The 16,141-nt window shown below is 43.9% G+C and overlaps 1 protein-coding gene across 1 annotated transcript in view; it reads right to left on the bottom strand.

The window, feature by feature from the left end:
• The window catches only part of LOC115144274 (serine/threonine-protein phosphatase 4 regulatory subunit 1-like), a 32,531-nt gene extending 17,453 nt beyond the window's left edge, over positions 1-15,078 (bottom strand). Inside the window, 6 exon segments of the mRNA XM_029685181.2 lie at positions 7,628-7,774; positions 8,082-8,224; positions 8,497-8,603; positions 9,229-9,358; positions 11,359-11,403; positions 15,019-15,078. Coding sequence (XP_029541041.2) covers positions 7,628-7,774; positions 8,082-8,224; positions 8,497-8,603; positions 9,229-9,358; positions 11,359-11,403; positions 15,019-15,025 — 579 coding nt within the window. The 5' untranslated portion in view covers positions 15,026-15,078.
• Positions 15,079-16,141: the final 1,063 nt, after the last annotated feature.

Genomic DNA, 16,141 nt, shown 5'->3' with positions numbered 1-16,141 from the left:
TGCTGACTTGTCTACCCACTGCAAATTCCTCTGAAGCTGCATCTCATATTGACTTCAATATTGTGGCTAGGGTCCACTAACAACCATCCTCATTCTTCCCATCCAGGGATCAGTCTTAGCCGATATCCTCATTTTTCCCATCCAGGGATCAGTCTTAGCCGATATCCTCATTTTTCCCATCCAGGGATCAGTCTTAGCCGATATCCTGATTATTCCCATCCAGGGATCAGTCTTAGCCGATATCCTTATTATTCCCATCCAGGGATCAGTCTTAGCCGATATCCTCATTCTTCCCATCCAGGGATCAGTCTTAGCCGATATCCTCATTCTTCCCATCCAGGGATCAGTCTTAGCCGATATCCTCATTCTTCCCATCCAGGGATCAGTCTTAGCCGATATCCTCATTCTTCCCATCCAGGGATCAGTCTTAGCCAATATCCTCATTCTTCCCATCCAGGGATCAGTCTTAGCCAATATCCTCATTCTTCCCATCCAGGGATCAGTCTTAGCCGATATCCTCATTCTTCCCATCCAGGGATCAGTCTTAGCCGATATCCTCATTCTTCCCATCCAGGGATCAGTCTTAGCCGATATGCTCATTCTTCCCATCCAGGGATCAGTCTTAGCCGATACCCTCATTCTTCCCATCCAGGGATCAGCCTTAGCCGATATCCTCATTCTTCCCATCCAGGGATCAGTCTTAGCCGATATCCTCATTCTTCCCATCCAGGGATCAGTCTTAGCCGATATCCTCATTCTTCCCATCCAGGGATCAGTCTTAGCCGATATCCTCATTATTCCCATCCAGGGAACAGTCTGAGCCGATATCATCTTTGTCTGACGTGTTTTTGGTAGAATGCCTCAGAACCACTACTCTTGCATCTGTGTCCTGTATGTCTTTGTGTTGTGCTTTCGGGAAGTATTTAGACCCCTTGCCTTTTCCCCCCACATTTTGTTACGTTACAGCTTTATTCTAAAAATGATTTTATTGTTTTTTTCCCTTATAAAATCAACACACAAGAGCAAAGCACTTTTTTTTTGCATATTTATTCAAAATAAAACCCATAAATATCACATTTACATAAGTATTCAGATCATTTACTAGGTACTTTGTTGAAGCACCTTTCGGAGTGATTCCAGCCTCAAAGTCTTCTGGGGTATGACGTGACAAGCTTGGCACACCTGTATGTGAGTTTTTGGTGGCCTTAACTTCATGTTGTATTGCAATTATAATATTGACAAAGTTCCAGTGAAACTTTCTGCTTTTCATCGGCAGGTTTTCTTGTCATGGTCCTTAATTTATAAACACAATTTTTCTCCACACAGATATTATATATGGAATAATGGGGATATATTGTATAAAAATACCTCTCTGTTTTTAGAATATTGGTTCAGAAATAATATCCTATTGGTGAGCCAACTGGTAAATGCAGAGGGTCTTTTACTCAGTTATAAAGAATTCTTATCACTTTACAAGGTCCCTGTAACACCTAAAGATTTTGCAATTGTTTTAGATGCCATTCCCTCAGGTGTTGCTATGTTATTCAGGAACATGTCAACACCTGACCCTCAGAGCCTACCTTCTATTGACCCTGTTGGCTCATCAGTAGGAAAGATTTGTTTCTCTTTTGGTCCATTCAACAACAGAGCGATACGATCCTTGTTTCAGCAGGATGTTGTATTTATACCTTATGTCATGCCTTATTGGAATGGATCTATTGATAATATCTGTTGGAAAAAAGTTTGGATGGTGCCACAAACATACCTACTTGTTAACAAAGTTAAGGAAGTTTCCTTTAAAATTATTCATAAATATTATCCTGCCAACCACTATATGAAGAAGTTTAAGGAAAACATCAACTCAAATTGCTCCTTTTGTAATGACCACCCAGAAACAGTTGTGCATCTTTTTTGGCACTGTATGCATGTAAGAAAACTGTGGCAAGACATCAGTTTTTTCCGGGTTGGAGCGAGCAGTCGCATACGCACTTCGGTCTGCAGGTAGTATAACTTTTCATTACATTTCATTATAGTACAACGGTTTGATTGGTCTAATCTTAGCAATTTCTTCTTAGCTAGCTACATAGCCGTCTTTGTATCAAAGATAATTGCGTAATTATCGTATTTCGTCGTCCTAACGTAGCCTACACTGCTATCTGCCCAGCAGCTAGCCAGCTAGCTAACGTCCACCGTCTACCGTATAGCAGCACTGTAGTAACTATTACCCTCAACTGAACGACTTGATTAGTGTAGTGTTAGCTAGCTATATAGTTGTCTTTGCTGTCTTCGTATCCAAGATAATTGTGTAGTTTAGAGTGTGTAGTTTTAGAGTGATTATCTTAATTTACCGAGGTTAGCTAGCCAGCTATTTGTCGTCCTTAACGTAGGAGACACTGCTAGCTAGCCAACAGCTAGCCAACGTCTACCGAATAGAACTTCCGCACTCAACAACCCGGTCGCATTCCGCTTCGCTCCACAGGTAGTATCACATTTTCATTTCATTTCATTACAGTACAACGGTTTGATTTGTTTGATCGTAGCTAGCTACATAGCTAGCTACATAGCCGTCTCTGTATCAAAGATAATTGTGTAGTCTAGAGTGATTTTCTAGGTTACCTAGCCAGCTATTGTCGTTCTTTTAACGCAACGTAACGTAATCAACACTGCTAGCTAGCCAGCTAGCCCCCGAATCAACAACGCAGCCACTGCCAGCTAGCCTACAAAGTCAACAACGCAGCCACTGCCAGCTAGCCTACTTCAGCAGTACTGTATCATTTTTTATCATTTTAGTCAATAAGATTCTTGCTACGTAAGCTCAACTTTCTGAACATTCGAGACGTGTAGTCCACTTGTCATTCCAATCTCCTTTGCATTAGCGTAGCCTCTTCTGTAGCCTGTCAACTATGTGTCTGTCTATCCCTGTTCTCTCCTCTCTGCACAGACCATACAAACGTTCCACACCGCGTGGCCGCGGCCACCCTAATCTGGTGGTCCCAGCGTGCACGACCCACGTGGAGTTCCAGGTCTCCGGTAGCCTCTGGAACTGCCGATCTGCGGCCAACAAGGCAGAGTTCATCTCAGCCTATGCCTCCCTCCAGTCCCTCGACTTCTTGGCACTGACGGAAACATGGATCACCACAGATAACACTGCTACTCCTACTGCTCGCTCTTCGTCCGCCCACGTGTTCTCGCACACCCCGAGAGCTTCTGGTCAGCGGGGTGGTGGCACCGGGATCCTCATCTCTCCCAAGTGGTCATTCTCTCTTTCTCCCCTTACCCATCTGTCTATCGCCTCCTTTGAATTCCATGCTGTCACAGTTACCAGCCCTTTCAAGCTTAACATCCTTATCATTTATCGCCCTCCAGGTTCCCTCGGAGAGTTCATCAATGAGCTTGATGCCTTGATAAGCTCCTTTCCTGAGGACGGCTCACCTCTCACAGTTCTGGGCGACTTTAACCTCCCCACGTCTACCTTTGACTCATTCCTCTCTGCCTCCTTCTTTCCACTCCTCTCCTCTTTTGACCTCTCCCTCTCACCTTCCCCCCCTACTCACAAGGCATGCAATACGCTCGACCTCATCTTTACTAGATGCTGTTCTTCCACTAACCTCATTGCAACTCCACTCCAAGTCTCCGACCACTACCTTGTATCCTTTTCCCCCTCGCTCTCATCCAACACTTCCCACACTGCCCCTACTCGGATGGTGTCGCGCCGTCCCAACCTTCGCTCTCTCTCCCCCGCTACTCTCTCCTCTTCCATCCTATCATCTCTTCCCTCTGCTCAAACCTTCTCCAACCTATCTCCTGATTCTGCCTCCTCAACCCTCCTCTCCTCCCTTTCTGCATCCTTTGACTCTCTATGTCCCCTATCCTCCAGGCCGGCTCGGTCCTCCCCTCCCGCTCCGTGGCTCGACGACTCATTGCGAGCTCACAGAACAGGGCTCCGGGCAGCCGAGCGGAAATGGAGGAAAACTCGCCTCCCTGCGGACCTGGCATCCTTTCACTCCCTCCTCTCTACATTTTCCTCTTCTGTCGCTGCTGCTAAAGCCACTTTCTACCACTCTAAATCCCAAGCATCTGCCTCTAACCCTAGGAAGCTCTTTGCCACCTTCTCCTCCCTCCTGAATCCTCCTCCCCTCCCCCCTCCTCCCTCTCTGCAGATGACTTCGTCAACCATTTTGAAAAGAAGGTCGACGACATCCGATCCTCGTTTGCTAAGTCAAACGACACCGCTGGTTCTGCTCACACTGCCCTACCCTGTGCTCTGACCTCTTTCTCCCCTCTCTCTCCAGATGAAATCTCGCGTCTTGTGACGGCCGGCCGCCCAACAACCTGCCCGCTTGACCCTATCCCCTCCTCTCTTCTCCAGACCATTTCCGGTGACCTTCTCCCTTACCTCACCTCGCTCATCAACTCATCCCTGACCGCTGGCTACGTCCCTTCCGTCTTCAAGAGAGCGAGAGTTGCACCCCTTCTGAAAAAACCTACACTCGATCCCTCCGATGTCAACAACTACAGACCAGTATCCCTTCTTTCTTTTCTCTCCAAAACTCTTGAACGTGCCGTCCTTGGCCAGCTCTCCCGCTATCTCTCTCAGAATGACCTTCTTGATCCAAATCAGTCAGGTTTCAAGACTAGTCATTCAACTGAGACTGCTCTTCTCTGTATCACGGAGGCGCTCCGCACTGCTAAAGCTAACTCTCTCTCCTCTGCTCTCATCCTTCTAGACCTATCGGCTGCCTTCGATACTGTGAACCATCAGATCCTCCTCTCCACCCTCTCCGAGTTGGGCATCTCCGGCGCGGCTCACGCTTGATTGCGTCCTACCTGACAGGTCGCTCCTACCAGGTGGCGTGGCGAGAATCCGTCTCCTCACCACGTGCTCTCACCACTGGTGTTCCCCAGGGCTCTGTTCTAGGCCCTCTCCTATTCTCGCTATACACCAAGTCACTTGGCTCTGTCATAACCTCACATGGTCTCTCCTATCATTGCTATGCAGACGACACACAATTAATCTTCTCCTTTCCCCCTTCTGATGACCAGGTGGCGAATCGCATCTCTGCATGTCTGGCAGACATATCAGTGTGGATGACGGATCACCACCTCAAGCTGAACTCGGCAAGACGGAGCTGCTCTTCCTCCCGGGAAGGACTGCCCGTTCCATGATCTCGCCATCACGGTTGACAACTCCACTGTGTCCTCCTCCCAGAGCGCTAAGAACCTTGGCGTGATCCTGGACAACACCCTGTCGTTCTCAACTAACATCAAGGCGGTGGCCCGTTCCTGTAGGTTCATGCTCTACAACATCCTCTGAGTACGACCCTGCCTCACACAGGAAGCGGCGCAGGTCCTAATCCAGGCACTTGTCATCTCCCGTCTGGATTACTGCAACTCGCTGTTGGCTGGGCTCCCTGCCTGTGCCATTAAACCCCTACAACTCATCCAGAACGCCGCAGCCCGTCTGGTGTTCAACCTTCCCAAGTTCTCTCACGTCACCCCGCTCCTCCGCTCTCTCCACTGGCTTCCAGTTGAAGCTCGCATCCGCTACAAGACCATGGTGCTTGCCTACGGAGCTGTGAGGGGAACGGCACCTCAGTACCTCCAGGCTCTGATCAGGCACCACACCCAAACAAGGGCACTGCGTTCATCCACCTCTGGCCTGCTCGCCTCCCTACCACTGAGGAAGTACAGTTCCCGCTCAGCCCAGTCAAAACTGTTCGCTGCTCTGGCCCCCCAATGGTGGAACAAACTCCCTCACGACGCCAGGACAGCGGAGTCAATCACCACCTTCCGGAGACACCTGAAACCCCACCTCTTTAAGGAATACCTAGGATAGGATAAAGTAATCCTTCTCACCCCCCTCTTAAAAGATTTAGATGCACTATTGTAAAGTGGCTGCTCCACTGGATGTCATAAGGTGAATGCACCAATTTGTAAGTCGCTCTGGATAAGAGCGTCTGCTAAATGACTTAAATGTAAATGTAATCAGTAGGTTTATAATTGAACACATTTATGAAGATTTTACACTATTGTGGAGAGATGTACTGTTTGGATTCTTTACATACAATAGAAGTAAGCGGAATCATTTTTATGTAATTAATTTCATTATTCTTTTGGCCAAATTTCATATACACAAATGTAAATTTACAAACAGAAAACCACATTTTCGTACCCTACAAAAAGAAATTGAACTGTATTTTAAGACGATTAAATGCTCTACTAACAAAAAAGCTGTTAGAATTGTAAGTATATGCATGTCCCTTAAGGTCCTTGTGTAATTGTAATGTGATATTGTACCCCCTAGCTCGATTGTCCATTGTTTGTAATCTATGTATGCTTGTGTTCCCTCATGTGCTTTGTATTGATTTGTTGTTAATAAAAAATAATAAAAAAATAATAATAATAAAATAAAAACCTGTATGTGAGTTTCTCCCATTGTTCTCTGCAGATCCTCTCAAGCTCTGTCATGTTGGATGGGGAGCGTCGCTGCACCACTATTTTCAGGTCTCTCCAGAGATGTTTGATGGGGTTAAAATCAGAGATCTGGCTGGGCCACTCAAAGACATTCAGAGACTTGTCCCAAAGCCACTCTTGCATTGTCTTGGCTGTGTGCTTAGGGTTGTTGTCCTGTTGGAAGGTGAACCTTCACCCCCAGTCTGAGGTCCTGGGTGCTCTGGAGCAGGTTTTCATCAAGGATCTCTCTGCACTTGGCTCCTTTCATCATTCCCTCGATTCTGACTAGTCTCCCAATCCCTACCACTGAAAAACATCCCCACAGCATGATGCTGCCACCACCATGCTTCACCGTAGAGATGGTGCCAGGTTTCCTCCAGACATGCCGCATGGCATTCAGGACAAAGAGTTGAATCTTGGTTTTGTTAGACCAGAGAATCTTGTTTCTCATAGTCTGAGGGTCCTTTAGGCAAACTCCAAGCGGGCTGCCATGTGCCTTTTACTGAGGAGTGGCTTCGGTCTGGCCACTCTACCATAAAGGTCTGATTGTTGGAGTGCTGCAGAGATGGTTGTCCTTCTGGAAGTTTCTCCAATCTCCACAGAGGAACTCTGGAGCTCTGTCAGTGACCATCGGGTTCTTGGTCACCTCCCTGACCAAGGCCCTTCTTCCCCAATTGCTCAGTTTGGTCAGCTCTAGGAAGAGTCTTGGTAGTTCCAAACTTCTTCCATTTAACAATGATAGAGGCCATTTTGTTCCCGGGGACCTTCAATGCTGCAGGTATTTTTTGGTACCCTTCCCCAGATTTGTGCATCGATACAATCCTGCCTCGGAGCTCTACGGACACTTGTTTTGACCTCATGGCTTGGTTTTTGCTCTGACATCCACGGTCAACTGTGGGACCTTATATAGACAGGTGTGTGCCTTTCCAAATCATGTACAATCAGTTTAATTTACCACATGTGGACTCACAGTTGTTGAAACATCTCAAGGATGATCAATAGCAAAGGGTCTGAATACTTATATAAATAAGGTATCGGTTTTCATTTTGTCATTATGGGGTATTGTGTGTAGATTGATGAGGCTTTAAAAAAAAAATCAATTTTAGAATAAGGCTGAAACGTAACTAAATGTGAGCTTGAATCATCAATAAACCCAAAGCCAAAGTCATATTACCGCGACGGCCTCTATCTTGTAGTCGTCGTCGCTGCTGGGCTCGGTGAGGTCCAGTAGAACAGGACACACCTTGGTCTCCATGTCGCCTTTGCAGATGAGGCCCTGCTCTAACAGCACCAACAGGGCCGCCTGACTGGTCTTCCTCACCTGGGGAAAAATACCATCTCTGTAAGTACTGACGGCTTTACTTCAAAATATGCTATACAATATATATTGTTCACTTAGCCTGGAAATGCACACTGATTGTGCGCTGCACGTGTTCTGTTCAGTTCACTATGGTAGCCTTTTTTCCTAGAATTTGTTTAATGTATTACGAGCTCGTTGAATTTCCAATAACAATTAACATTTACAATTCATAGACACAAATGACAAGCAAGGGGTGTCAGTAATCACAATTGCTTAAGATAATGTCACGGTTTTGTTGTGGTCTGTTGGGAGTCCTATGTGTTCCTACCTGGTTATTGGGGTCTGTGAGATAATGAACCACGATGGGCACCAGATATCTGGAGAAGGCTGCTGGGAAGTTGGGCTGGCTCTCGTGTAGGAACATTGCGATGTTGGGCACCTGCTCCATCAGCTCAGCGCGCACTGTGGGCTCTGAGGGCACACACAAAGAGGACACAGACACACACATAGGGAGATGGTCACAAACATGCGTACAAAAAAAGTTCTAACAAAACAATACATTTTTATTTGGGGTTAATTGCATGTAAAAGTTAGTCAATTGATTTATTCAATTTTACTCCAGTGGACCGTTAACCTTCCATGTCCAATTCAAGTGACAGGAATTAAAATGGAATTGACCCCAACGTCACAAACAATTGACAGATGTCAAATAATATGAGACAGATAAAAACAACAACATCTACCTCCATCTTCAGACATTCGGGCAACTGTCTCCATGACACTGATAAAGTCATTCTCATTGTCACTGAACTCTCGAAGCACATCAAGCAACCCACGTGCCACGATCTGCCTAGAAAGCAACACAAGCCCCAAGTTAGTGCCTGTGCCAAGATCTAGCCCAAGTAGCACAACACAGCGCTACCGGCCCGTAGCTGATGAGAAAATTACACACATGCACTTGGAAATCACCCCAATGAGGACTTGTACTCAACAAGCAGAGCATGAAAAATTCATTCCCATGAGTGGAGTTCAACTGGGGGCAATGGATGTGTTTGGAGAGGTGATGTGCATGCTAACGTCTTTAAAACCACTGAGGGCATCAGGCAGGCTTTTATCGTTGATTGAGCAGAAAGCAAGAAGAGACCAAATCAGAAACACCAAGGTCAAACTATGCCCGTCATAACAATCGTGGCGCCTCGTGAGTTCATGTCTTGAAGCACAGGGTGAAAAGACCTGGTAGTATGGAATGCCCAGCCTACACTCAGCCCATTCACTGATGCCCGACATCTGTTATATTACAGCCATGCCATGGCATGAGCCCAGGTTTGGTGAATTCACAGGAACTTTTAAATCCAATGTGTACTGTGGTCATTACATTGCAAAAACAAATGGCAGTCATCATGAGCATCACATTATGTCTAAACTTTTGCTTCCCTGTGCCGTGTTTGCAAGTGCATCATAATTTCCGTTCCTACCTGTTGAAGACATTTTCGCTGAAAGCGTATTTCTCTAGTCTCCCCAAGGGGGTGAGATTGTCCTGCCCTGCATCCAGAAAAGCTGTGATCCGAATCCCGTCGCACTCTGATCCGTAGTCATCAAACCCAACTATCCGGGAAAGAAAAGAAAAAAATCACAACTTCACAAACATGTTTGGTTCACGCTAAAGTGAGTGTGTGGAGAAAAAGGTACGGTGCAGTCAGGAAAGTGACTTTTTCCACTTTTGTTACGTTTCAGTCTTATTCTAAAATTGATTCAATAAAATGTTTTTCTCATCAATCTACACACAATACCCCATAACGACAAAGCAAAAACAGGTTTTTAGAATTGTTTTGCAAATGTATGAAATCTTATTTGCATATGTATTCAGACCCTTTGCAAGGAGACTCGAAATTAAGCTCAGGTACGTCCTGTTTTCATTGATCATCCTTGAGATGATTCTACAACTTCATTGGAGTCCACCTGTGGTAAATTCAATTGATTGGACATGATTTGGAAAGGTACACCCTGTCTATATAAAAGGTCCCACAGTTGATAGAGCATGTCAGAGCAAAAATTCTGCAACATTGAAGGTCCCCAAGAACACATCAGCCTCCATCATTCTTAAATGGAAGAGAACCACCAAGACTCTTCCTAGAGCTGGCCACCCGGCCAAACGGAGCAATCTGGGGAGAAGGGCCTTGGTCAGGAAGGTGACCAAGAACCCGATGGTCACTCTGACAGAGCTCCAGAGTTCCTCTGTGGAGATTGGAAAACCTTCCAGAAGGACAACCATCTCTGCAGCCCTCAGTGAAAGGCACATGACAGCCCGCTTGGAGTTTGCCAAAAGGCACCTAATTGACTCTCAGACCATGAGAAACAAGATTCTCTGGTCTGATGAAACCTAGATTGAAGTCTTTGGCCTGAATGCAAAGCGTCACGTCTGGAGGAAACCTGGCTCAGACTGGGGCAAAGGTTCACCTTCCAACAGGACAACGACCCTAATGACACAGCCAAGACAACGCAGGAGTGGCTTCGGGACAAGTCTCTTAATGTCTTTGAGTGGTCCAGCCAGAACCCAGATTTGAACCCGATCAAAGATCTCTGGAGAGACCTGAAAATAGCTGTGCAGCGACGCTCCCCATCCAACCTGACAGAGCATGTGAGGATCTGCAGTGAAAAATGGGAGAAACCACCAAATACAGGTATGCCAAGCTTGTAGCATCATAACCAAGAAGAATCTCAGCTGTAATCGCTGTCTAATGTGCTTTAACAAAATATTGAGCAAATGATCTAAATACTTATGTAAATGTGATATTTCCAGGTTATTTTTTTATACATTTGCAAAAAAATCCTATAAAACAGTTTTTGCTTCATCATTATGGGGTTTTGTGTGTTGATTGATGACATACATTTAATTTAAAAAACAATTTTAGAAAAAGGCTGTAATGTAACAACATGTGGAAAAAGTCAAGGGGTCTGAAAACTTTCCGAATGCACTGCAAGTAAGCACTTTCACCCGGACAAGGAACCACTGCTGTCAGATTAGGCTCAGTGTTAGAATTATAATGTTGATATAAGTGCGCTTTGGGTTAACCCTGGCGCAAGTAGTAAGACACCACATTTAACCTCAATATACATAGTAAGCAAAGTGAAAAAGTGACAGCTATTGCACTGCCTGTTTCAGTTACAAAATGAGTAGCCTATGACAAGAGGGATAGATGGATATTGGTAATAATAGCTTGCCTGACACAAAGTTAGGGGGTAGCCTAGCGATAAAGAGCGTTGGGCCAGTAACCGAAAGGTCGCTGGTTTGAATCCCCGAGCTGACTAAGTGAAGAAAACAATGTTGATGTGCCCTTGAGCAAGGCACTTACCCGTAATTGTTCCTGTAAGTGGCTGTGGATAACAGCATCTGCTAAATGACTACAATGTCAATGTAAAATGTAACAGCCTTACATTTCATGTGGACCAAGACGGTCAACCAGAAACTACAGGCTTCCCTCACCACACTTTGGAAGGTGTCAGTAAAATCCTGCATTGTATGTGCCTCGGTAAATCTTTCTACATGAACTTCACAAGAATTCAACATGGCATTTGAAACATATTGGTGAGGGGGAAATACTCACAGTCATCCAAATCATCTTGGCCATCTTCAAAATATAAAGACAGACCTGCAAAATGGAATGGCGATGAGGACAGATTTTTACAAAAATAAAATCATTAATACCTTCAGCCAAATGCTAGCTATACGACGACCTGGAGATTAGCAAATACATCAACTGTTACTATGTTACGTAAGAGAGAAAAGGGGCAAGCTAGCAAAAAAATTGCAGTCATTCAATCTTGTCTGTAACAGTTGACATAATGGGAATATTCAGAGTACAACGCATTTCTCATCCTTGGATTGAGGTATGTTTTCCACGCCGTATCGTACACCAGCTCTGCAGTGCCTTAATCCTTAAGAGTGTAAGTCAGAATAAATAGAAAAATAAAAAATAGATTAAAACAACAACCGTTGGTAAGTCATTTGTGATGTCACACTGAGTATGTTGAGATGATGGCCATACCAAGGATCATTTTGCTATTTGAAAAAATATATACAGTACCAGTCAAAAGTTTGGACACACCTATTCATTCAAGGGTTTTTCTTTATTTTTAACATTTTCTACATTGTAGAATAATAGTGAAGACGTTGTAGAATCACCGAGCTGACAAGGTACAAATCTGTCATTCTGCCCCTGAATAGGCAATTAAACCACTGTTCCTAGGTCGTCATTGAAAATAAGAATTTGTTCTAGTTAAATAAAAGGTAAAAAAAAAACAAAAAAAAAACATCACAACTATGAAATATGTTTTTCAACAGGACAAAGACCCAACACACCTCCAGGCTGTGTAAGGGCTACATGACCAAGAAGGAGAGTGATGGAGTGCTGCATCAGATGACCTTGCCTCCATAATCACCCACCCTCAAACCAATTGAGATGGTTTGGGATGAGTTGGACCACAGAGTGAAGGAAAAGCAGCCAACAAGTGCTCAGCATGTGTGAGAACTCCTTCAAGACTGTTGGAAAAGCATTCCAGGTGAAGCTGGTTGAGAGATTGCCAAGAGTGTGCAAAGCAGTCATCAAGGCAAAGGGTGGCTACTTGGAAGAAGGTTCTTGGAGTTTGCCAAAAGGCACCTAAAGGACTCTCAGCCCATGAGAAACAAGATTCTCTGGTCTAATGAAACCAAGATTGAACTCTTTAGCAAGAATGCCAAGCTTCACGTCTGGAGGACACCTGGCACCATCTCTACGGTGAAGCATGGTGTTGGAAGCATCATGCAGTGGGGATGTTTTTCAGTGGCAGGGACTGGGAGACTAGTCAGTATCGAGGGAAAGATGAACAGATTAAAGTACAGAGAGATCCTCGATGAAAACCTGCTCCAGAGTGCTCCGGACCTCAGACTGGGGCGGAAGTTTACCTTCCAACAGGACAACGACCCTAAGCACACAGCCAATACAATGCAGGAGTGGCTTTGGGACAAGTCTCTGAATGTCTGAGTGGCCCAGCCAGAGCCCAGACTTGAACCCGATCGAACATCTCTGAAGAGACTTGAAAATATCTGTGCAGCAACGCTCCCCATTCAACCTGACAGAGCTTGAAAGGATCTGCAGAGAAGAATGGGATAAACAGATGTGCCATGCATGTAGCATCATACCCAAGAAGACTTGAGGCTGTAATCACTCCCAAAGCTGCTTCAACAAAGTACTGAGTAAAGGGTCTGAATCCTTATGTACGTCATTATTATTTTTTTATACATTTCTAAAACCCTGGTTTTACTTTCCGAAAGCACTGTACTTATATAATTTTTAAAAAACTGGTACCCAGCTACATTCAGACTGGTCTTGTGAGTGTCCTGGAGCTAAACAACCAATATGTACACTACCTTTCAAAAGTTTGGGGTCACTTAGAAATGTCATTGTTTTTGAAAAAATCTAATTGATCAGAAATACAGTGTAGACATTGTTAATGTTGTAAATGACTATTGTAGCTGGAAACGGCAACAACAACAAAATTATGTAATATCTACAAGAGGCCCATTATCAGCAACCATCACTCCTGTTTTCCAATGGCATGTTGTGTTAACTAACCCAAGTTTATAATTTTAAAGGGCTAATTGATCATTAGAAAACCATTTAGCAATTATGTTAGCACAGCTGAAAACGGTTGTTCTGATTAAAGAAGCAATACAACTGGCCTTCTTTAGACTAGTTGAGTATCTGGAGCATCAGCATTTGTGAGTTCGATTACAGGCTCAAAATGGCCAGAAACAAAGACCTTTGATCTGAAACTCGTTAGTCTATTCTTGTTCTGGCCTGTGTGTCATAGGATGTCAAATCTGAAAACAATTGAACCCTACGTCACAGCCACCGAGTTCCCTGCAATCCTTACATCGTAACTCAGCAGTAGAGACTGGTTTCATCACTGTAGCACATTCAGAGTTTGATTTATAGCCATTTGTCTAAAATAATTCCGATTTTAAACAAGATTAATATAAGATTAAAGGTGAGTTCCTAATGAGTTTGGGAAGCCAAACTATAGCTCTGTGAGATGTTCACAGTGATGGGGGCAGATGTTTTGAACAAGAGACACCTTTAGAAAATATGCAAATTTTCTCTAACACTAAGCATACAAATATGTATTTTACAGTTAAGGTAAAATCTTAGTAATTGTATAATCTGATTAAACAATATTTAGAAAGCATAAGTAATTCCAAGCCGTATTCATACAGTTTTGTTGAATTGGAAATACAAAATATTTCATGGTTTCATAATTATCATATTTGTACTGTGTACTTGAGCTTGTATCCTCAAGTGACTACATGTCAGCAATTGTATAACTATAAATAATTACATTTGAGATTACATTTAACTGTTTTTAATACAACCTCACATTTGTTTTGAGCCAACTTCGCTGTCGGACAGAGAGGGGCACCTGGATCACAGCTGGGAGGCAGCCAGGTTCCAAATCATATGCAAGGGGGTGATTAATCGGACCCCTCAATACACACAGGAATGCTGTCTGACCCTAGTACAGCTGTAAACAAGCGGTTCGGATCTGCTGGCTAGTGGGGCATTTAGCCTAATCCAGTGGTAACAAGTAAAACCAAGAGAACAGTGGCCAGCCAATGTTAATAAAACACAGAACTGGGAATTGTTCATCCAACTCAAAAACAAACCTTTCCCATAACAATTTAATGTATGCTGTTTCAGCCAATGAAAATAACTAACATCAGCCACGGACCTAATTTGCGCTAGTATTGGAAAGTTATACACGGTTGCCAAATCACAAGGTAGCTTGCTTGCTGCATACCATTGTTTTAAGATGGATTTGGAATGCCAAGATATCGATGTAAAGGCTAGCAAACTAGCTAGCAAGATACAGTAGTTTAGGCATGAAAGCAAGTCGACCTGACATATTTAACTAACATTACATTTTAAATTGACCTAACACACAATACATTATAGCTACAACCCATAACTAGAAACATGTGCAGTGTTTGTGTTGTCAACAGGCAGATATAAACACTAGAACTGGCTAGCTAAGATATCCCTTTCGCTTGAAAACACAGCTTGCTGCCCATGTAACGATAGCTAGCTATCCTTATTGCTTGAAAACACACAATACATCTAGAAATTGTGTCAATGTAGGCTACTTTTCACAAGACACCCTAAACAGTATTTGGACAAACACGATTTCGTTAAAGTTTCGAATAAACGTTATTATCATAGCTAGCCACATACCTGCCATCTTGATTATATGCTCGGTGATCGATTGTTTGGGCTGTCACCATAGAGAATGATAGAGGCCTCTAGTGGCCAGAAGACTATCGTAGCAGGGGCAATGCTAGCGAGGGCTTCCACCATTTTAACAAAGACAGTATAGCTGCAGTCCAAACAACAATTTTGTATCTCCTCTGCCCTCACACTACCCACTTTGATTGCCATCTTAAGTGACGGTCCAATTCACTAACGTTATCCCCTCACCCTCGTGGGAGCGAGTGAAGAACGTTGATCACTTGTGGGGTTGATATGACCCACAATTCAATGCAAATTGTAGTCACGAGTCATACTCTGGAGGCCACACAGTGTGGAAATGAATCAACACGGCTGCATTTTCGGCATGTCAGACAAAATTATGACACTAGCTTGCTAATTTTTTTTATATGACATAGATTTTTGCGTTGGCTTAGTCTGGTAGTGAGAAGCCTATAAACCGTAGCTAGCTTCATAAACATATTTTGGGGAATTCTGAAATGTATTGGAATAAATTACCAAACTATAAAACTAGCTAGCCAGCTATGAGTAACTGTAGCTAGCTACTTGACAGGAGTGCTAACTAGCTAGGTACATTAATAGCTTTAGGTTGGTTGTTTTTAAGCTCAATTTCAAGATTTCCACCAAGGATGTTGCCTCTCCGATCATCACTCTCCCTCGCTTGGGCAAGGGACATTTAAGGTACTTTTTTAAATTAATTGTTTTACTTTCATTTAACTCGGAGAGTCAGTTAAGAATAAATTCTTATTTACAATGACTGCCTGCCGGGGAACAGTGGGTTACCTGCCTTGTTCAGGGGCAGAACATTTTTTTTTTTTTACCTTGTCAGCTCTGGGATTTGATTGAACAGCCTTTCAATTACTGGCCCAACGCTCTAACCACTAGGCTACCTGCCGCCCCGGGTGTGACGATGTCAAATGTTATTTAAGGGTTTAGGGCCGAGGACTGTCTACTTTGAATTTGGACTGCAGCTTTTGAAGATAGGCTAAAACTACTTCTCCAATAGAAATCCCCAATCACACTTGTAGGCAATGGCATAGCAATATTGGCTTGTTAACAGTGCGCAGGCTGTCAAATCAAAGTCACTCCT

The sequence above is a fragment of the Oncorhynchus nerka genome, linkage group LG2 (assembly GCF_034236695.1).
Source record: "Oncorhynchus nerka isolate Pitt River linkage group LG2, Oner_Uvic_2.0, whole genome shotgun sequence".
In the NCBI taxonomy this organism is placed as follows: domain Eukaryota; kingdom Metazoa; phylum Chordata; class Actinopteri; order Salmoniformes; family Salmonidae; genus Oncorhynchus; species Oncorhynchus nerka.
The sequence above is the reverse complement of the archived record's forward strand: the minus strand, read 5'-3'. Positions and strand labels throughout refer to the sequence as shown.